This window comes from Trichechus manatus, unplaced genomic scaffold (assembly GCF_000243295.1).
Source record: "Trichechus manatus latirostris isolate Lorelei unplaced genomic scaffold, TriManLat1.0 scaffold00033, whole genome shotgun sequence".
Lineage (NCBI taxonomy): Eukaryota > Metazoa > Chordata > Mammalia > Sirenia > Trichechidae > Trichechus > Trichechus manatus.
In genome coordinates this window covers 15,615,980-15,640,303 of record NW_004443969.1, presented here as the reverse complement: position 1 = coordinate 15,640,303, position 24,324 = coordinate 15,615,980, and the positions used below count along the sequence as shown (strand labels likewise).

General features: G+C 33.8%; 1 protein-coding gene across 1 annotated transcript in view; it reads left to right on the top strand.

Annotated features, from left to right (window-relative positions):
- The window catches only part of LRP1B (LDL receptor related protein 1B), a 1,771,065-nt gene that overhangs the window by 1,261,753 nt on the left and 484,988 nt on the right, over positions 1-24,324 (top strand). Inside the window, exons 37-41 of the mRNA XM_004375116.1 lie at positions 448-577; positions 13,778-13,904; positions 14,046-14,197; positions 14,491-14,615; positions 16,069-16,440. Of these exons, the coding sequence (XP_004375173.1) occupies positions 448-577; positions 13,778-13,904; positions 14,046-14,197; positions 14,491-14,615; positions 16,069-16,440 (906 nt within the window). The remainder of the gene's footprint in view (positions 1-447; positions 578-13,777; positions 13,905-14,045; positions 14,198-14,490; positions 14,616-16,068; positions 16,441-24,324) is intronic.

Sequence of the window (24,324 nt, the reverse complement as noted above, 5' to 3'; positions counted from 1 at the left end):
GCTCCACTCTTTCTAATGCTTTTGAACCTTTGGACAAGTGTTTTTATGTATAAGTAGATTATGTAGTGTTAACTTTGCCCAAATCCCCTGAGAGATCCACAAGGCAGGTAAATAAAAATGTTAGAAGTTCTCTTATGCCTGAAGTCATTAGAAAGTTAAAATAGATCCCTTCTTCAGCTGGGAGAAGTTTCAACTTATTTTTAACATATAAATGTATCATTATGTGGTTTAAACCAGAGATGTGTGACATCAGGATTGGAAGTATTTGCATATTAATTTATTCACAGCTTTCTGCTTCAGAAATAAACACATTAAAAAAGACTATAGGAAATAAACAAATGATTTCTTGATAGTTATGGGAATGCTCAGAAATTTAAATTTATCCTTAACTAATAAATAGTTTCCATTTTTGCAACAGTATTATAAACATTTTTGTATCTCTCCTAGGTAACATATATTGGGCAGATCATGGTTTCAACTTAATTGAAGTTGCAAGACTTAATGGCTCTTTCCGTTATGTAATTATTTCCCAAGGCCTGGATCAACCAAGATCTATAACTGTGCACCCAGAGAAAGGGTAATTTTAAGATTTACATATATCTTCTGTGTTTTAAGTAAAGTTTATTAGGTTCTGAAAAAAAAATCTAGACATTCATATTAATATTTATCTTTAGCTATAATGCCTAAAATAAAACTCAGAAAATATCTTCCCTAACAGAAGAAAAAGTTCATTTTCACTTTGCTCATGTATATTTTAACATATATTTAATGGAGTCACATGTATTATGCAGTTCAATGAGTGTGCAAATCCACATGTGGTCACTAACATCATTCTACATTCTCAATTTAAAATTCTACCTTAAAACTGTTTATATAATAGGTGCTCAATTATTTACTGAATGAATGAAATAGCCACTTGAGAATAAAACTAATTCTCCAATATTTTTAAAGCTTCAGTTTCTATGTATGTGTCTATGATTGTCAAATCAACATGTCTATCCCAAGTTTTTTGTTTGTGTTTCAGATAAGTATGTCTACCTACCTTCTTGACATTTTTATTTGACTATTTCATGGTAACCCAAACCGTACGTGTCTAAAATTGAAATGAATTCCATCTGCCATCAAGTTCTGCTGATTTTTTCTTCTGAATAATTCTACTACTCATTATCTTTACTGTTTGCACTCTAATCTGCTATTATCTTACCCATAATACCCCTGCAATAACTTCCCAATTGGTCTCGTAACTTCACTAAAGGTTAGAGTGATTTTTATTATTATTTTTTATTGTGGTAAAATACTTTTTTTTCATTTAAAATAAATCTACTTACTTTAAATATTTTGAGGGATTTCCTTTGTATAAAGTCCAACGTCTCTGATATAATCCTTCTTAATCAGGCCACAAGTAACTTTTCAGTCTCAAACTCCTTCTTCTGCGTCTTTGCTCTCCTGATCAATCTATGTTGTACTTTTGTTAGTTTATCAAATATCCCCTGTTGTCTTCCACTCTCAGCCCTGGCCAACCTCTTCTTTACCTTAAATCTTCTTCTTCCTACTCTAACCTTGCTAAATCTTATTTACCTTTCCCTGACTTTGCAAATAGGTTAGATCTTTCTGTTATATGACCCCAGTACTTCTATTATTTTCATTAATTTCTGTGCACTTATATTTGTTTGCTACCTACCTGGCACATTGTAAGTCCTTAATAAATAAATATTTGTTGAAGAGTGAATGGAAAGAAAATATATATATTTAAAAGAAACAATATAAATAAGGAAGAAAAATTAGAGCAGATTAAGTTTGAAATGAAAGAAAAATCAAGTTAAAACCAAATTCTCCCTACCCTAGCTTGCTTTCCTCTGTCAAAAAAAGGTATATATATCTATTTTAATATCTATATATAGGAGCTCTGGTGGCACAAAGTTGAGCACTTGGCTGCTAACCAAAAGGTCAGTGGTTTGAACCCATTAACTGCTCCGTGGGAAAAAAGACCTGGTGATCTATTCCCATAAGGATTAAAGCCTAGGAAACCCTATGGGGCAGTTTTACTCTGTCATATAGACTTGCTATGACTTGGGATTGACTCAATGGACCACAACAACAACAACATACCTATATATAAATGTCAGTAATTTTTTTTTTGATACAAATCCCAATAAAATACGGCTAGGAATTTAAATACGGACAAATACATGAGATTTAAAATAAGATAAAAGGATAAATAACAACAAAATGAATAACATCAAGGTTGTAAATGCTGTTAGAATAGGATGAGGAGAAATACGAAATAAGAATAGTAACAATATTAAAATGTACTTAGTGATTATCATTCACCAAGCATGTTTCTGAGAACTTTATGTGTGTGTGTGTGTGTTTTTCCAATGCTTGCATAAAACCTTGAGTAGTATTATTTCTTCTATTTTACAGATAAGGAAACTGAGGCATAGTGATTTTAATTATATTACTCTAGGTCACCAAGTTGATATGTGAGAGAGTTAGGTCTTTCTAAACTTCAAACAGTATGCTATGTTTTATAAATGTGTATGCATATGTATGTATATATACATATAACCAAAAAAACAAGCCTGTTGTCATTGAGTGATTCCGACTCATAGCTACCCTATAGGACAGAATAGAACTGCCCCACAGGATTTCCAAGGAACAGCTGGTGGATTTGAACTGCCAACCTTTTGGTTAGCAGCCAAATGCTTAATCGCTGCACCACCAGGCCTCTGTATGTGTGTGTGTATGTATATATATATATGCATGTGAATACATATATGCTATTAGACATTAACAGAAACTGATAACTAAAAATATCAAATATATAAGAAAACAGATTTATTTAGTTTTAGGATAAATCATAATGAGAATTTAAAGAGTAGAACTATACGTGAAAGAGAGAGTTAACAAAAATGAGGCTGGAAAAAAATGAGTGGATGTTTATGACAAAGTCTTGAGGTGAAGCTGACTTCTGTGTATCCTGCTGGCTATCACTACATGCCAGAAGATTCATGTCACTACCTGTTAGACTGTGGTGGTGCGGGGTGGAGTGATGCAATTCCGTTTAATTCTAAGAATAAAGCAAATGACTATTTTGAATGTGCTCACATGGCACCCATAAACTTGACAATAAAATGCCCTTTGCCCATGTGACAACCTTTTTAAATTCTCTTTTAAAAAAATATGATTGATGATCAAGCAATAAATCATTATAGCCTCAACAGAGAAAATCTGATCAATTGCTTGATTGTGAAAGATTCTTCTAATGGTATGGACAGATACAGTTTGAATGCTATGTAATCCTATATGTGCATAGTAAATGAGTGTTTGTTTCTGATAAAGAATGTCTTCCCTTCATATTTGCAATAAACCTAACACTTCATTTGCACTTGAGAGAATCTCTCAGGCCTAGCCTACTATAGATTCGTGCATTTCAACTTAACAGGCCTCTTGCTGCCACTTGTCCATCTGTAGTTTTCTTTTTCATTTCTTATGAAACCCACTATTCATTAGGCAAAGAAATTCTCAGATGCTCCACTTTTTGTCAGTTTGTTCGGTGAACACTTCTTGAGTACCAGGCACTGGAAACAAGGACATGGCAGAGCCCCTTCATCTCCTCTTCAGTCATTCAATCCAGTACATCTTGACAAAGTAGTAGTGCTTACTGTATAAAAGCCACGGTAGGCAATGGGAAGTATTATGGTATGAATAAGATGTTGCCTCTGTGTGCAATGAGTTTTCTGTTTAAACTTGCAGTTTAAACAAGTTCCAACTTTTCAGATAGAATAGTCTCATATTGTAAATTAAGACTAATTTTCAGCATAAAAATACTAGAAAGCTCTAACTCAAGCTTCAATATCATATCAGTTCTCAAACTGAAGTAATTAATAAGTTCTGCAAGTCCACTGTAAAATTACACTGGGCTTAAAGAAAAAAGAGAACGTATAATCATTGGAGTAGGTAGTAAAAGTGAGGGTAGTAGCAGTGATGGTAGTGATTTGTAGAGGCTTTATGGAGAAGGCTTGAAGGTGAAAGAGGTTTCTGAGACGGGGTGTGGGTATATTATATAAAGAAATAGAAGATGAAAGAATTGGCAGTGGCAATGCAAAGGCAATGTGAAGTCATTGGCTGGAGCGTAGGGACATGTAGGGAAGAGGAGGCAATATGGCTGGAGGGTAATTTGGGGCTGTAAACTAGGCACTGAATTTCCCCACGTTCTAAAGAAATTGCCATGTTGACACCTTCTCCAGTTTACCAAGTAATATCTCAACTGTTTCTGGATCTTTTCTCCTCTGCCCTCCCCCTGACCCAAAACAACCTATATCAAAACAACCCGTACCAGCAGAGATTAGATGTGCGATGAGAGTTTATTGAAATTGTAGCGTTCTTTAAAGTAGGGAATTCTTAGGGATGGTAATTTATCATCTCAGGGAGAGTGCTATGGAGGAGGACAGGAAAGATTCTTCTTCTGCCCTCAAGCCAAGTAAAGGAAGAGGGTAAAAATTCAGGTAAAGAGGGAACACATTCCAGGAAAGTACGAGGAATCTTGGTGAGAAAGAAGCAATAGGGTGGAACGAGAAGAATAACAGACTTAAAGCAGAAAGACAAGATTTGCATCTTGCATCAAGTATCTTAGAAATAGAACTTGGGATGAGATTTCAAGTAAGAATGTGAGAGGAAAGGGGACAAAACCAAGAAAAAGTTCAATTCTGTGCAAAGTCAAGGCCTCATACTGATTCCATGAGGAATCCTAAAGTATAAATTATACCTGGAGGCAAATGAACTAGGCTTTCAAACCCCCACCCAGTCAGACACTGGATAAGGTCCACCCTGGAGAGACATACACTCCAAAGGCTTCTGGCTGTCATTACTGTGGCTCTGACAGCCCAAGAGCAGTCCTCTGAAACGAGTTGTCTGTGCAAGCTGTCAGAGGCAAAGGGCACAGAAACTGGGTGCTGGACGCACAGAAATGATAAACAGAATTTGAAGGCATCTGAGTGGAACACTGTGTCCACTAAAGTTTGGAACTCCAGCTTGAACATTCACTACCTTTGAGGTCTTTGGAAATATGAATGACCAAGACAGCTGTATAAATTAAGAGAGAATGTTTTCAGAATTGGTAAAATTGGAAATAGAATATTTTCATGTGATAATTAGGATTATTTTGTAGCCTTGCTTATGTAAAGCAGAAGGAAAGAGAGATGTAAGTCCTTGGAACCGGTAAAGATGAAAAACATTAAGCTGGGATGTTAACAGGATCATTAACTTGAGCCCTAAGTCCCCTAAGTGTGTTAGTGGAGGGAGGAGATGGAAAAGCTGTCAGCCCAGTGATAAAGCAATTAAATAAATTTGGTGGGTAATTCTGATAGAGTGATGATGTGGTGGTATGGGAAAATGGAATGTGTGGATTTATACTGTGACTGTTCTGAAATAAGTGAGAATAACCCCAGAAAAACTTTCCTTTCTTGCCTAAAACTACTTCTTCACTTTCATTCTAAAGCAAATGGCATCGCCATTCCTTAAACATCTCATGCAATAACTGTTCTTTGCTATTATATCATCTTTAACTTGTTCCTCTCATTGAAGACTTTCCCTTTTGCTTTCAAATGGACTCAAATCCCACTTGTTTGAAGACAAGGAAAAATAGCCGGTGTCATATTTCTTTCCTCACTTTTACTTCTCAACTACTTAGCATAGTGATCTATACCCATTGTCTCTTCACCGCACCCCTGAAGTAGGTTTTCAATTTTTATTATAATCTAGAGACTTCTAAGTCTATCCACAGCCAAATCTGATGATGTTCGTTCAGGTCTCGCACCACTTGCCTTCTCCTTGATATTTTTCTCCGTTGATTATCTACTCATGAATTTCTCTGTCCCCGAGTTTTCTTCTCTCTTGGATCTTCTAATATTTTTCCTTAGAGCATTGCAGTTGATTATCTTTCTCCTTATTTAAGGTTTTGTAAGCTATTTTTGATTTGCTACGTTTATCTTTTAAATTTATCCATTCTCATGTTTTTAACTTCAATCACTGTACATACAACTGGTATCTCATCCTCAGCCCTGTATTGGTATTTCCAATTGCCTTTAGAAATTTGAATATCCTATGATCACTGAAAGGAGCCCTGCTGGTGCAATGGTTAAGTGCTTGGCTGCTAACCTAAAGGTTGGCAGTGGGAACTCATCAGCAGCCCTGCGAGAGAAAAGACCTGGCAATCTACTTCTGTAAAGATTACGCCTAGGAAACACTATGGACAGATCTGTTCTGTCATATAGGGCTGCTATGAGTCATAATAGACTCGATGGCACCACCACCAGCAACAAAAACATGAGCAATAAAACTTAACATGTCCTTCTACCTCTTATCTACCGACTTCCTTTCTTGACTATGGTGTCTTTTTGTAGTATTGTGGTTCTTTTGTCCTGACAAGATTGAAACTTACTTTAGATTTTCATCACCTATTTCTATCTGTCACCAAATCCTACCATTTCTTCTTTCCAGACACCTTTCAGATTTCGATTTCTCTCCATGACAATTGCCAGTGTAACACTGACTGAAAGGAAGATCTCAATATTTTTGATTCCTTCGTTTTTAGCCCAAAACAAGATTTACATTTCAACCCAAAAAACAAGGAATCTTTGACATATGTAGCAATATTTTGAGTATCATTTACCCGTACTGTCACTTCTTCTCAAAAGCATTTTTTAAATATTTTGGTCACATGCAAAAATTTTTTTTTTAATTTTTGGTTAAGAATAGACACACCTGTTTAAATGTTAAGCTTATTTGCAGGAAATAATTATCATTGCTTGGAAATCATAGTGGTATATGTCTCCCTATGCTTAATCCATACGTTTACTGACTGATGTGAGTTCAGGGATAAAAGAGATTAAAATGAACATTCTACATAAAATTATTCACACATTTATTTCCAAGTAATATTACATAGACATTTAAGTGTCATTCATAATATAGGAATAAGTTATAGCTTTTTAGTATTCTGCTTGAAGTTAAAACATGGCAGGTGTTATTGCCAAGGGAAAAAGTGAACCATAATGGAGTAAATTAGCTGAATCCAAGATACTAAATGTGCCTTGAAAAGTGGGCATGATGCCTGTTTTTGAACAATGGAGACTTGAGGTCTTTTAAAATGTAGCCAAATGCAAAATAGAAAGTATGTATGAATTTAGTTCAGTTTGCAAAATCAGTTCTTTTCTCCAATGATTTTATTTTTATTTTTTTAGTAAGGCATCAATTGTTTTAAAAAATTGGAGCATAATAATTTATTTATACTAAAAAGTTACTGTATACTTGAAATAAAAAACATATATAGGAAGTCACAATATGATACTGAAAAAAAGCTGGTTAACCTCCCAATCTCTCAATCTGTAAAATCTAAGGCACAAATACTTGGTGATTTTTTTTCCCCCTTAGACACCAGGATTTACATTACTGCTCTTAAGGTAGCATTATATTTCTGTGACTGTAAATAACTTGCTGAAAAACATTTCTTTGTGGCATAGATTCATCTTGACATGGTATCTTGGTGTTCTACACCTGCATACCGTCAAATGATAGATTGCTTATATATATATACTTTTAGAATATGCTCAACAATATACAGAAGATCTTGTATGACAGCTTGACGTCTGTTGAGATAACAAGAGCAGAGCATAGTTTAACACCATCTCCTAGAGCAGATTTTGTATATAAAAAAAAAAAAAACAACACATATAAAAAAGAAATGGAATTCAATTTGATTTGCAATAGGCATAATGATGGGAATGGGGTGTTAGTGTATGATATGAATACATCATGATGGTCAGGTAACTCAGGTGTATCACACTCTTGCCCCAGATCACCACCTCTTTCCTACACAGGTCTCTAAGGGAGGAATATAAACGAAGTATAATGACAAATGAAAGCAAAGTTTGCCACACAATTTTAAATTGGGAATTTTTCCAAAACTACACTGCTCAACTTTCTTTCAAAGCTAGTTAGTCTTTTACTCACTAGGTGTTTTACCATGCCCTCCATTCCTATACCTTAACCTCTAAACATGAACCTTGGATTACCTCACTCCAGCTACAAGGAGGGAAGGGCTAGAAGAGGCCAAGATGCCCCAGGCTATCATTGCAGCCCTGTGGGTGATGAAGGAGAGAGAGAGGCCAGGAGGGGCAGGCCACTTCCCACTGCCACAGGGAGCCATGGCCCAGACCATGAAAGCCATGTTGAATGGAAACCAGGGATAGCTGCATACATATGTATAATCTTTCCTCAATATCTTAAGGGATTTGACCAATAAATAATCGGAACATGGAATGTATGAATTATGAATCCAGGAAAATTGGAAGTCGTCAAAAGTGAAATGGAACCCATAAAGATCGATATCCTAGATTAGTGAGCAGAAATGGACTGGTATGGGCAATTTTGAATCAGATAATCATATAGCCTGCTATGCCAGGAATGGCAAATTGAAGAAAAATGTTGTCGTGTTCATCATCAAAAAGAACATTTGAAGATCTATCCTGAAGTACAGTGCTTTCATGGATAGGGCAATATCCATATGTCTACAAGGAAGATCAGTTAATATGACTACTATTTAAATTTACACACCAGCCACTAATGCCAAAGATGATGAAATTTAAGATTTTTACCAACTTCTACAGTCTGAAATTGATCAAACATGCAATCAAGATGCATTTATAATTACTGGTGATGGGAATGTGAAAGTTGGAAATGAAGAAGAAGGATTGGTAGTTGGAAAATATAGCCTTGGTGATAGAAATGATTCCAGAGATTGCATGATAGAATTTTGCAAGACCAACTACTTCTTCATTGCAAATATCTTTTTTCAACATAAATGGTGACTATACACGTGGACCTCACCAGATGGAATACACAAGAATCAAACTGACTACTGTGAAAAGAGATGATGGAAAAGCTCAATATCATCAGATCATCTAAAAATTTGTGACTACATCATGAAATAACTTTTGTTTAGCATTTATTATATATTGTAGAAATTGCAACCCAGATTTGTTCTCCAAGAAAACAGTTACCAGAAAAAAAAGAGAATGTTAAATTCAAAGAAAATTATTGATTTAAATTATTTGCTTTCAACTAGTGTTCATATATCTAGAATATTAAGAATCACATTTAATACTGGTTCTCATTTAAGAATTTGCCATTATTTGTTCTTCTCTTTCTTCCTCCATACCACTTTCTCTTCCCACCAGTAAAATCAGAGCTTTGTTCCCATGGTAGCTTTATTCCTCAAAAAAAAAAACCAAAAACTAGTTTCTTTCCATTGAATTTATTCAATGATATTTATAATAATTTGAATGTATATTTTCCTACTTTAAATAATTTAACAGAAAATAAATTTGATTTCCTTTAAGTGTACTTATATGTAAGGTAATCCTGGCATCAGTACCATTGTCATGATAAGTGCAGTAAACCTTCAGGGACTAGTAAGTGTCTTAGTTATCTAGTGCTGCTATAACAGAAATACCACAAGTGGATGGCTTTGACAAACAAAAATTTATTCTCTCACAGTTTAGGAGACTAGAAGTCAAAATTCAGGGTGCCAACTCCAGGGGAAGGCTTTCTCTCTCTGTCAGTTCCAGGGCAAGGTCCTTGTCATCAATCGTTCCCTGGTCTAGGAGCTTCTTAACGCAGGGACCCCAGATCCAAAGTATGCAATCCACTCCTGGTGCTTCTTTCTTGGTGACATGAAGTCCCACTCCTCTCTGCTCACTTCTATTGTACCTCAAAAGAGATTGAGTCAAGATACAACCTAATCCTGTAGATTGAGTCCTGCTTCATTAACATAACTGCCTCTAATCTTGCTTCATTAACAGCATAGAGTTAGTATTTACAACATATAGGATAATAACATCAGATCACAAAATGGAGGACAACCACACACTACTGGGAATCATAGCCTAGCCAAGTTGACATACATTTTTGGGGGACACAATTCAATCCATATCAATAAGTGTATGCTAGGCCTTTGAGAACCTCAGTACTACCATATAGATTATTTTACCTATTACCCAAATCTGAAAAATTAATCACAAATTAACTTGTGGTATGTGTTCATTCTATTTCTCCTCCAAGAACTTATGTGTTTAATTAAGGCAATAGGGGTATTAGTGCTATGATGATTTCTGATAGCACTTCTATAATTCTTCAAACCAAGTTTGAATTTCCCTGTTTTATTTTTGTGTTTAAATTATGCAACTATGGCTTTTTTGTAAATAAGAAAAATTTCAATAACTTTAGGACAAATTATCATGCAGAGATAATTCAATGTTTGAACACGGCTCTTGATTTTGGCAATTTCAAAATTTTGTTAATGCTAGATAGTCTTGAGAAATATTTTTAAGCATGGATTTGCCAAGCCAATATTCTGAAGTCAATTTTCTTGGCCATATCATACAAACCAACAGACAATTCACAACTGCAAATTTTGAACTCAAATGGAGACAAAAATCAATAGCAATGCCATTACTGGGTCTCAAAACATGAGTCACAGATTTTCAGTTCTTCCTATTTATGTTTAGATACCAAGAGAATACATTCATTAAAAATATCTCAAGTACGTCTATGCAAATTAGTATCTTAAATTATTCATAAATTTCTTCCTGCAGTTTTATAAGCTTTGAGTGTTTTTTCTCTCCATTTGGTTTCTAATTCCTGAAAGTACTCAAGGTGCTAATTCTATGTAAGACTCTACTTTCAATTTCAGTTTAAGGAACACATAAATTATTCATTGTCTAACATTTATAAAATGTTTCTCAATTTTGGCAGATTCAGAATCTTTTGGTTTTATTAACTGGATAAATCACTTAACCCAAAAGTGATTTCCTCACAGTAAGGTTTGGCTTCATATATTATGATAGTTTATCAGACCACTACTATTTTCACAGAGAAAATTTGAGTAAAATCTGGTTTCAAGTTAGTTTTATTTTGAATAATTTTTAGCCATAATTTTACTGCCATGTATTTGAACGTCCTGCGTTGGAGTATTACAAATTTAAAGTGCGTAGGAACTAATGGTATGGAGAGAAAGACAGATGTATTTCTCAACACTAAACTTTTTCATGTTTTGTGTTATGTTTCCAAGTTTGGAGGTCACTAGTTATACTCTTTATGTTGTATTGATGTTAGCTACTGTGGAGTTTGGTCCCCCATCTCATGGAAACCCCAAACACAATAGGATCTGGCAATTGGGATCCATGAGGTTTTCATTGACTGATTTTTCTGAAGTAGATTGCCAGGCTTTTCTTCCTTCTCTGCCTTCGTCCTTATACCTGTAGGAAAATACATTTGATAGAAGATTATTATATTGTTGTATTATGTTGTTATTTGGCAAAACAACCTATCACAGAGAAAATGGAACAGGTCTTGGTTAGTAAAACCTGAATGCAATGCCTGGCTCAGATGCTTATCAGTCATGTGACTTTGGATAACTAACTTCCTGAGCAGCAATTTTTATAGTTGCTAGGATCAGGCTAGATATGTAAAAAGGCTTCTATCTGGCATATTCACTTAAAATAATGTCCTTTATTACTCATTTAGTGCATTTGGAAGCAGGTTACTATGAAATAAAAGGTATATTATATACATTTTCTCACACATTTTACTTTGGAGTATGTGAAAAAGTAGATGGAAGGAATCAGATTGAATAAGAAACCACATGTCTATTCTGTTCCTCCTTCACAGTGTAACATCCCCACCATCTTAGCACAGTGACTGACTAGACATTTCAAGAGCATTATTAATGTTAACATTTGTCCTTAAAAAATAGAACAGCAAATTCTATACCCCAGTTAGTTATTTTAGTTTTAATAATCTTTTAATCCACTTAGAATATCCCCTAAAGTTTTAAAAATCCTGACTTTAAGACGTGTATAGATTTTTTTATGCCTGCTTTGCTTATATTTTGCAAACGGTTTGTACACAACCACGATCAAAAAAGTTTGGCAGTTCTAATATACCTAGTAGGCACCGTGGAAGAAAGGCCTGACCATCTACTTCCGTTAGATTATAGGCGTTGAAAACCTTATGGAGTGCAGTTCTACTCTGAAACACGGGGACACCATTAGTCGGAATAGACTCAATGGCAATCGGTTTGGCTTTGGGTCTCAACTAGATCTTACCAATCTAGTTGGATTTCCTGCTACAGTTTTTTCTCATTCTGATTTGTAGAACTTTTAACTATGAATGAAAGTATCTTCAGGATTAGTTGACTTGGAATTCTAGCCACACCTCTTTTTAGTCTAATTGTAAAACTTTTAAACCCAAAAAACCAAACCCTTTGCTGTCGAGTCGATTCCAACTTATAGAGACCATATAGGACAGAGTAGAACTGCCCCATAGGGTTTCCAAGGAGCGGCTAGTGGATTCAAACTGCTGATCTTTTGGTTAACAGCCATAGCTCTTAACCAACCACTTTACCACAAGGGCCCCTGTAAAACTCTAACACGTTTATTTTGTACAGAATCGTCACGAAAAAAATCAACTATTAAAATAAATCAAAACAATATGCATAAAGGGATTATATATATTTTATGTAGTGTATGTTATCTTCATAAATATATTTTTTGTGATTAGATAATAATTCCATTAAGTGAATACAAAATATGACTACAGGTCTTCTTTGATTTTTCAATATGTAGTCTTTATTTTCTATTCTTATATATGAACACTCATGTTTATGTATTCACATATGCACAGAAATACACATTTTTGCCAGTATAAATCAATGATTGCTACATTTTTCTACACTTTAATGATTGTTGTTATCTGATAGCTGAGTGAAAACTTTAGTGGATATACCTTCAAATGAAGAATTACTCTTATGGCTGCTATTTATTTGAAAGTAGGGATTTCTTTATTGTAATATAAATATTGTGTTTGTTGGATGGATGAATGAAAGAATGCATGAATAACATGCCTTCTGTTTTTCTACATTTCATTTTTTGACATGTTGTTTTATTTCATAAATACTCTAGATTTTCTTTCTGCATTACATTTCCTTCCATGTTGTATTTCAACAAGATTACTAAAATAAGAATGCTTCTTGTATGAAACTGTTTTAATATGGCTTCAAAAGATAATTTATAAAATTCTAATTAGAATAGTTTTGCGTACAAGTCTAAGTGGAAAAATTGAAAGATATGATCCATTCATGTACACATTAATTAATTAAATATTTACTTACCACTAACTTTTACTTTTTATGAATTTCTGTTGACCTGATGCTGTAGGTATAATGGTCATTAAAAAAGAGAAAACATCACTATTCACATTGAGCTTGCAGTTTGGTATGGGCAAAAAAAGATTAATAATAGATAACAGTATAAATAAATGTAAGTATAAATGTAGCATTCCAGTCCATGCTATGAAGCAGATGACATGGTACAGTAATCAGGCAGGTCTCGGAAGACTTTTGAAGAAATTGATGTTTGAGTTGAAATATGAAAAACAGTTATGAGAAAATTAGGAAACAATGGCCTAATTTCAGATAGAAAATATTAGGTACAAAGGTTATTCTGGTAGAATTTAGAATTTATCTTTGAGATTTCTATAGTTAGCTAAATTTTTTTTTACAATAAAAATTTTATTACAAACATAAGCACATGAATATATAGATACCTAAAATGTCTTATTTTTGTTCTGTTATTATGAATGGTATTGCTGTTATTATTAATAATAGTATTGTCTTTATCTATCTATGTACTACTATAAATCAACAATTTAATTTTAGATACTTGTTCTGGACTGAATGGGGACAGCTGCCCTGCATTGGAAAGGCTCGCTTAGATGGCTCAGAGAAGGTTGTCCTTGTAAGCATGGGAATGGCATGGCCGAATGGCATCTCCATTGACTATGAGGTCTGTTAAATTTCTTTTCTTAAATATTTAAAGTTCATTAACTGCCAACTTGCATTATTTCACTTTTAGTGTCCTCTTATTTTCTTAATAAAAAACTTGATCAAAATCAGCCTGTAATATTATTTTTCAATCGATATTTAGGAAAATAAATTGTACTGGTGTGATGCTCGCACAGACAAGATAGAAAGAATTGACCTTGAGACTGGAGGGAGTCGCGAGATGGTTCTGTCAGGGAGCAATGTGGATATGTTTTCAGTTGCAGTCTTTGGGGCTTACATCTACTGGTCTGACAGGTAATTTATTTTTTCATAAGTATTTGAGTCTCCAAATGTTATTTCAGTGTCAGTTGCTTTACCCTTGTAGGATTAGCCATTCCTTAGCAAGGTCACAAAAAAAATTTCAAAAAGCCACGTAATTTCCACAGAAAAGGCAGACACTCTTGCTGTTCCAGGCTCAAGCATTTCAATTGCACTGACTAAAGCTGGTTTCTTTCCTTTCTTTTGGGTCATCTGTTATCATCAGCTTAAATAGCTGACTTGGTTTTAATTAGTGGAGGGTTATCGATCATGTTTAACTTTTTTGACAGAGCTCATGCGAATGGGTCCATCAGAAGGGGCCACAAGAATGATGCCACAGAAACAGTGACCATGAGAAATGGCCTTGGAGTCAACCTCAAGGAAGTTAAAATCTTTAATCGAGTAAGAGAGAAAGGTCAGCATTTGTAATATACTTTATGTTTTCTCTCTCTCTTCTCTCATTTTTTTAACATTTATAAACTTTGTTAGGGATTTATTCTCATCTGATTCCAAAACCTACTCTTTTTACATCTAACCTCCCACTAAATGCATATAGCAGTCTACTGGAAGGAATGTATGGTGGTTTGTAATATGCATATTTGCCTAAAACGACAGATGTGCATGGACATGTTACATACTTGCCATGTCTTGAGTATAGGATTGGGATTAGTAATATAGGAAAACTTGATAAATATGCAGATACCAGAAAAAATACAAAGTGCACTTAGGATATTAAAGAGTACAAAGACGGAGAAATCTTTCTTTTGGGTTATATTTTAATATGTAAAGTGATTATGGCCCTGGAAGGTGCTACTTTTAGAATGAAATATGTCCAAAATACACTTCCTTAAAGTGCTTTTTTTTTTTTTTTTAATGGTATGACAGTGGTTTGGATATCTTCATTTATTTTACTTCCATTAAGATAAATTGAAATTAATTTTATTGACATCAACAGAAGGTACAATGATTTTGGAGATGGTAATGATCAACTCATAGAAGGTAATTAACCTGATAAAACTTCAGCGCATATAACATCTTCACTAAAAACTGGAGTAAAAATATATGCCCGTCTAATCTTTGGACAGGCCCATAAAACAAAATGAGACTAAATGGGCACACCAGCCCAGGGGCAAGGACTAGAAGGCAGAAGGGGACAGGAAAGCTGGTAATGGGGAACCCAAGGTCACGAAGGGGAGAGTGTTGATATGTCATGGGGTTGGCAACCAGTGCCACAAAACAGTGTGTGTATTAATTAATGAGAAACTAGTTTGTTCTGTAAAACTTCATGTAAAGTACAACAACAACAACAAAAAAAAAAGATTGGAAAAATGTGTATGTATGCCCAATATAGACATATTGAAGTAACAAATTTCTTTGATTTCTTAGATATTGACACAGGGTTTAAAGTAGTGCATGTTCCTTGGTGAATTCAGTTCATGTTCTGAGTGAATCAGTTACATGTGCCAAATATAACAAAATATAAAACCTATTGTAATTTCTGTATCTAGTTTCAGAAAAGAGTTATATACTTAGCTGGCTGATTAAGGGAAAATGTTAACGTTTTTATTTGAATGATGACGGAAGCAGAAGAATATGAAGTTTGAAATAAGAAATCTAAGATTTTAAACTGGAGTGATAAAAAAATAGGTATTTTACACTATTTGATTTTTTATTAGCAAGCCTTAAAATTAAGAATAAAAGAGAATATTCTGCATTCAATTTTTAATATTTCTATTAGAAAAAGACTATTATTTGAAAAATTAAAAGAAGAATATAAACCTGTGTGTATGTATGTGTGTATTTCTTTATATGGATGTATATGCAGATATGTATGCATGCATGTGTGTCTATTTATTTTTCTTCCTTAGGGACCAATGTTTGTGCCAAGGACAATGGTGGCTGTCAGCAACTTTGTCTTTATCGAGGAAATTCCCAGAGAACTTGTGCTTGTGCCCATGGATATTTGGCAGAGGATGGAGTTACTTGCCTAAGGCATGAAGGCTATTTGCTGTATTCAGGGAGAACAATATTGAAAAGTATACATCTTTCTGACGAAACCAATTTAAATTCACCAGTAAGGCCATATGAGAATCCACATTATTTCAAGAATGTGATAGCGTTGGCTTTTGACTATAATCAAAGAAGAAAAGGTACCAACCGAATCTTTTATAGTGACGCACACTATGGAAATATACAACTTATTAATGATAACTGGGAAGACAGACGAGTGATTGTTGAAAGTAAGTAGCAATTTACTTTTACTTAGCTTGATGGAAACAAATATCATTTGGATTATTAAAGAAATTATAGTGGTAATTGCATGTAGCGATTACAATTTTCTAGAATTTATACTCAAGACTGAATGCAACTATGTCATCTGAACCTTCAAAAGTCAAAGAAGCAATTAACTGCTGGTATGTATAGCATATGTATTATGATCATTAGCTACTAAGCACAGAACTTTCAATCTGTTTCATCGTAATATTTCTTACAAATAAGCATATTAAAATTCATGGAAAATAATTTTTCAGTATAAAATTATACTTATACTAATGAATTTTTTTCCAATGAGTAGAATTATACCTTTAAAAATATCTGTCTAATAATATTCAGTTGATTGTATTTTCTCAAACAAATATCAGAGATTATTTTTAAAACATTTTGGGCTGAAATATAAGTCTTTTTAAGAAAATGCTATTATAGGAATAATCTAATGTTTAATGGGAAGTAATCATTCAAACATAATATTCAGTTTGGGTTTTCCACATAATTCAGAGAAATCTCTTTTCTGGCATCCAACTTTTACAAGGACTGTCTCTTCAGTCTTCGTACAACTTCTGTCTTTTCTCTATCTCTGTGATTTTCATATATCCCCACATTCCCAATTTCACTATACTGAGGTCAATCTTTTTTTTAATTGCAAAATAACATGTAAAGGTATACTTTTTGTAAAGTGTTCAAATAATATGGATTTAAAAATGAAATTCCTTTCTCATTACAAGCACCAATCCCATTTACTTACCCACAGTTGACATCTATTGTGCCTCTGGGATATTCTTTATTTATGTGTGTGTATAGATTTTAATTACAGAAATGGAATTGTAGTATATGTCTTATTAAGCTAACTGCCTGATTTCACTTGCAATGTATCTTGGAAAGCTTTCATTTCAGCACGTAAGACTCCATTTTATTTTATCTTTTTAAAGCCTGCACAGAATTCTATACTACGGGTAAACTAATTTATTTAACCATTTCCTTGTAGATGAGCATTTAGTTTCTTTCTGGTATCTCATGATTACATATAGTGGTGCTACAAACATGTGTGCATAAAAAAGAGTTTATTTACACATGTGAGTATTTGTACACCTAGAAGTAGAATTGCAAAGTCAATCCATGTGTGTATTTAAACTTTTATAGCAGGTCAAATTTCCCTCCAAAAAGGCAATCTCAAATTACATTTTCACTACTGTCTATGAAAAGGCTTATATTTTCACACTCTTGCCAACAATAATTTTATATTCTTATTAGCTTATGACTAATTTGCAAAAAATGATGCATTATATTGATATGCATTTCCCTGATAACTGTTGAGACACAACATCAACTCCTGTGTTTACTCACATAAAAATATATATCTTTGGTCAAACCTCATTGCTTATTGTCATTCTATGTTTATGCCAGCCACTTTCATATTGTTCTTTCAACATTTAATATCCTTCACATTCGTCTTTGCGTATTAAAAAAATCCAGCTTTCTAAATTAGTTCTAGCTTATACTTTACAAATACACACTTAATTTTTTTTATTCTTTAGGTTACAACACTTATCAACAATTTATGCAAATTTGTATATTCCAGCCTGTGCCATTTTGGCTTCAAAGTATATGTGTGTGTGTGTGTGTCTGTGTGTCTGTGTGTCTGTGTGTATACATAAAAGCATAAATTACAGTACTGAACATAGAGTTCATATATATTTGAGATTTATTGATTCCTTCGTATATCTCTATGAAGTTTAATTTTAATACTCTTTGCATTAAAATGTTGTGTGCTGTCAATTCTGACTCAGCGACCCTAAATAACTTGCTCCCTCCTGTTCCCAGACTGATGGAATTCAGAGTTGGAAGTGTTCACTTTGGAATAAAAAGGAGAATTAGGTTTTTGTACTCCTTTTTTGTATTTCATTCAAGGATCATAGACAATTAAAACTAAGGAGAGTTGTATCTACAATATATTAATTAACTTATGCATTACTTTCCTATACTTCAGGTTTTTGTTAGACACTCTCTATATAAAGAAGAGTAAGAATCTATACTCCTTTAGAATCTGTAGTTTAAAGAAGGATACTACAAGTAAACCAACATTGAAATACAACACAATATGCTGGAGGCCTAGAGTGTGAAAATCTGCCTGGGGAGGGAGAAGGGCCTTATGAAAATTTTAGTGGAAGAAGCTACACAGAGCTGAGTTGAGGAAATTTAAAGGGTGAATAGGATTCTGTCAGTTGGCACTAGTCAAGGCCATGGCACCAAACTAAACTAATAATAGTTGTATTTTCATTGTTACATGATAGCAGAAAAAAGAGCCAGTTTCACTTAAGAACGTCCCCGAGGAAAGGGTCAAAATGGATTAATTGTATTAAATCCTGACCCTTCGGTGCCTCTCTGTTTAATATTCCTTGTGATGAAATGAAAGATACACATCAAGTACTTCTGTTGAATCCTGAAGTATAATGTTTGCCTGAAGGAAAGCATGTATTCGCGTGATTGTTTGAGTTGCAAATTGAACTAGCCGCTATCTTCAAGGAAAATCATTTTTTACTTGAAAGAATGAGGAAGAGACAGACTATGGCTATTCAAACCTGGGTGTTTGGCAGACATTTTCTAAAACATGAATAAAACGAGCCTGCCACTTCAAGGAAAATGACTTACACTATTTGTTGCAAATATAAAGCTGGAGCTTTCAAGTGAAGATTAACATTTTAGAGGACTTGTATCCACCACAGTGAGCGTGAGAGCTTCTCGATACTTAGAGACTTTTATGATGAGATGGGTGGTGATATTAACTAATGTCATTTTTAGATATTGTATAACGAACTATGTCAACATTTTGAAGATATGCATAGCTCATGGAACCAAGATTTTTCATATGATGTAAAAAAATCCTCTAGGGGTAAATGATTCATTCAATGTGCAAGATAGACCAATGAATTTTAATGTAATAGAGTAAGAAAAGTTCATCACTATGGTTTCAGATTCCACACTACAACCAACCTTTAAGTATCTACCACTTGTCACATGTTGATGTAGTATGAAGAAGAATATCCACAATTTTTTCAAGTCTATTAAAACACTCTTTTCTTTTCCAACTACATACCTGTGTATAGCTGTGTTTTTGGCATATACTTCAACCAAAACAACACAACATGTAGAATTAAGAAGCAGATATGAGAATCCAGCTGTCTTATAGGAAGCCAGACATTAAACAGATTTACAAAATTTGGAAACGTTCAGGGAACTGGGTTCAGTTCTAGACCAAGGCACTGCATGCACAGCCACCACCTGTCTGTCAGTGGAGGCTTGTATGTTGCTGTGATGCTGGACAGATTTCAGTGGAGCTTCCAGGCTAAGAGGGATTAGGAAGAATGGCCTGGAGGTGTACTTCTGAAAATCATCCAATGATAACCCTATGGATGACAATGGTCTGATCCCCAGTCGTTCATGGGACTGGCGAAGGATAGAGCAATGTTTTATGGTTCAAGGGTTTGCTGTGAGTTGGACCACCTTGAAGGCAGCTACCAAAAACAACAATAGCTATCTACTCATTATTTTTTTTAAATAGAGTTTATTTTCATAAAAGATGCAATGGATTCATTATTTTATTTTAAAATATATGAATAAGTATTTTAAAATTATTTTAGTTTAAATTTCTGGCATAGTAAATAACTACAGACATTATTCACATGAACAAAATATCTTTACAGTATTCAATAATTTTTAAAATTGATATGAAAAAGCACAAGGTAGACAAGTAACCACACGTTACTTGGTATGATTAGGAAATGAGTTGTATGGCATGAATTGGTGTGAGATGAAACTGGACTGGTAGGGTAGAACCTGATATTTAAAGATCTGTTCCGCCAAGATAAAGGGTTTTCATTTTATTCAATAGATAGGGGAAAATAAAGCTGTATTGTAAGTATGGCAGATAAGTAATAAGATTTGTGTTTTATGAAGTTCACTTTGACTGTGTTGTGTTTGATGAAATGTAAGAGCCATGACTGGAGGCAGAGATGCTGTAAGAGGTTGGTGCAATAATTCTGATCTTGTTTCAACAGCAGCTGGTTATACTGAAAATGTATTTATCAAAGTATAGACACAACCAAACCATTCTAATCCTCCTATCTAAAATCAAACCAAGTAAAATTAATAATATTTTATTGACTGTAAGTATTAACTAACAAGTATAAGGAGGTGTTTTCAATCGCCTCATACGCATGTGAAAACTGGACAATGAATAAGGATGACTGAAGAAGAATTGATGCCTTTGCATTATGGTGTTGGTGAAAGATATTGAATATTCCATGGGCTGCCAAAAGAATGAACAAATCTGTCTTGGAAGAAGTACAGTTAGAATGCTCCTTAGAAGCAAGGATGGTGATATTTTGTCTCATGTACTTTGGACATATTATCACAAGGGACCAGTCCCTGGAGAAGGGCATCATGCTTGGAAAAGTAGAAGATCAACAAAAAGAGGAAGACCCTCAATGAGATGGATTGACACAGTGGCTGTAACAATGGACTCAAGCATAACAACAATTACGAGGATGGTGCAGGACTGGGCAGTGTTTCATTCTGTTGTACGTAGGATTGCTGTGAATCAGAATCAACCTGATGACACCTAACAACAACAACATAGGGAGGAAATAAAATACAATGGCTAAGATTTCGGAATCAGTCAGTCTGGGATTCAAATCCCAGTTCTTTATTTTCTGTACGATCCTATGTGTCAATTTTCTCACCTAAAAAATGGGAAACCAACTCATAAATTTTTTGTGAAAATTTTATGGGAAAGATATGTGAAGAATTTACCAATAAGCATAATTTATTTAATTTAAAACTTTATATCACTGTATTTGTGTCATATTTATGGATCATTTAGGCTAATTATCTTTGTCTAAATTATGTTTAGCATATGCAATAAAGTAGTTAAACAATCAGAAGTAATTACAATAATTAGAGGCATGAAATAGTGTATTAAGATCAGGGTAGAATTAAAAAATCAATTAAGAGGAATCTATATTGAAAATTTATATGAACTATTTCTAAATACTTTCCGCACCCTTCCCCCGCCCCCACAAAAATAAGTTGCAGATATGTGTAACCATTGCAATTCTCTCTTGAAGTTTTTGTAGATGAGTTTGACTTGCTAAAAGGGAAAAACAAAACAAAACTAGCACAAATAATAACAGTAAGATGTAAAATTGGTTTCTGTACTGATATTCTACTTTGTTAAACGTAAAATAATACATTTCCTTTTGTTACACCAATTACAAATATATGAAGGATCTCTGTCTGAATCTGATTTGTAAAATTATTTAGAGCTCCCTGATATTTTTAAATACTTCCATGATCCATCATATATCTATAAATGGGACAATAAAGGATGAAGGCTCCCTGCTTTATCTTCCCAACTCATGTGCAATGAATTTTTTCTTCAGTTCTTTCAGCTTGGAAATGCTAGGCATTTTCTTCCCTTCTGGTTTTCTAACTCCAGGTCTTTGCACATTTCATTACAATACTTTACTTTGTCAATGTAATTGAGTATGATATTTATTAAGTACTTACAGTATGCCATGGATAACTATATGTGGGTAAATATAGATGAAAAGATCTAGTTTGTGCCCTCAGGAGTTCACAGTATGGAAAGAGGAAGATGCCGTGATTCACTTTTCATATGTCAAGAATCAAGACATCTAGCCAAGACAATGTTGAAAATGTATACTTTGAGGCCACTTCTGGCTTTAAAAACTTAACAGTGATTGATAAAAATATAAAAAGTGAAAATTAAAAAGAAAGAGCTAATCTCATAAAACCAAGATAAAATTCTCCTTGAGTGATAAACAGAACAGAAATACAAAGCAATAGGAACGGTTGAAACATCAGATGTTCTGGGCTCCGGACTATGAATCCTAAAGAGGAGGGACAGTGGGATTTAAACAGACTTCTATGGCTGCTAACCAAAAGGTCAGTAGTTCAAATCCACCAGGTGCTCCTTGGAAATTCTATGGGGCACTTCTCCTCTGTCCTATTGGGTCGCTGTGAGTTGGAATTGACTCAATGATAACGGGTTTGTTTGATTTTCCCATCAACAACAACTTATGTCTGCAGGGGTGGTAAAGAAACATAACTGTCATTATATGATTCTATAACTGACTAAACTATTTTCTGAGAGTGAAAGGAAACAGATTATTTCAGACTTAAAAATTCAGAAACAGTAAAACTACCTATTCTCAGTGGAAATAAAATTGCTGCAAAAATTGCTTAAAACTTTGCTATAGCCCAACATTAAGACATAATTTGCATTTTACATTGTAACTCAGTATATATGTTTCAGTTTTATAAAACAATACCATTATACTATAGAATGAACTCTGATGTTTTAATATTAGATTTCGTAAATTAGACCCAAAACACGTTAAAAAGGATAAGTTTGATATATTTTATCTTATTGAGAATAAAAACCCTTTGTAGCAGATTATATCACATAAAAATTTAAAAGATATAGCATAGGTATTTTCTTAAGTAATTATTGCTGAATATGTGATCAAATGGTGCTCCTACATATTAATAACTAATTAAGACATGCGATTAAACAAGTGTACTAGCATGAAAAATGATGGATGCAAAAGACCCTTATGGAGAAAATTACATAATATTAGTAAAGGGCATAAAAGAAAAAATAAATACAAGAAAAAAAGTCATGTGATGGGAAAAGTCTATTTCCATAGCTATTAAATTTCCCCCAAATTAGTGTGAAAGTTTAATGCAATTGAAATTGGCAAAATGAGTGTTTCATGGAACCTCACATGCTGATCCTAAAATTCACATGAAAGAGCAATGTGGTGAAATAGCCAAGGCAATTTTGAAGAAATGAAACATTTTTAGTCTCTCCCTGACAAATATTTTCACTTATTAAAAAGCTATAGTGATTAAAATGGCATAGTATTACTGAAAGAATAGTCAATTGAAATGGAACGGAGAGCCCAGAAGCAGATTCATACAGGCATATCTTGTATGTAAACATGGTATATATTACCAAGTTGGCTTTACAAATCAATGAAAAAATAATGAATTGCATTTGTAAATTATTTGGGGATACTTTATATGTAAGAAATAAAATCAATTCTAAGTGCATTAAATATGTGAATGTGATGATTATTTTTAATTCAAATAAAATATAGAAGACTATCTGTTATGGATTGAATTGTATCTCCCAAAAATACATGTTGTAAATCCTAACTCCTATACCTGAGGTTATAATCCTATTTGGGAATAGGTTTTCTCTGTTACGTCAATGAGACAGTATTAGTGTAGGGTGTGTCTTAAATCAATCTCTTATGAAATATAAAAGAGCAAATTAAGCAAGCAAGCAAGCACAAATGGATGGGGAAGATATATACCACAGGATCACCAAGGAACCTAAGAATAGAAGCTGAAAAGAAACAAAGATCTTCCCCCTCAGCAGACAGAGAGAAGGAGCCTTCCCCTATAGCCGGTGCCCTGAATTTGGACTTCTAGACACCTAAACTGTGAGGAAATAAATTTCTGTTTGTTAAAGGCACCCACTTCTGATATTTATGTTACAGTAGCACTAGATAACTAAAACAGTATCATTATGAACAGGTTTCATAAATTAGACCCCAAAACACATTAGAAAGGATAAATTTGATATGTATTTATCTTACTGAAATTAAAAACTCTTTATAACAAAATAAGACGGTTGTCCCAGTAGATCATGTTAGAAGTTCTGAAAATTTTTCTTTTTTTTTAATCTTTTTATTGTACTTTAGATGAAGGTTTACAGAACAAATAGTTTCTCATTAAACAGTCAGTACACATATTGTTTT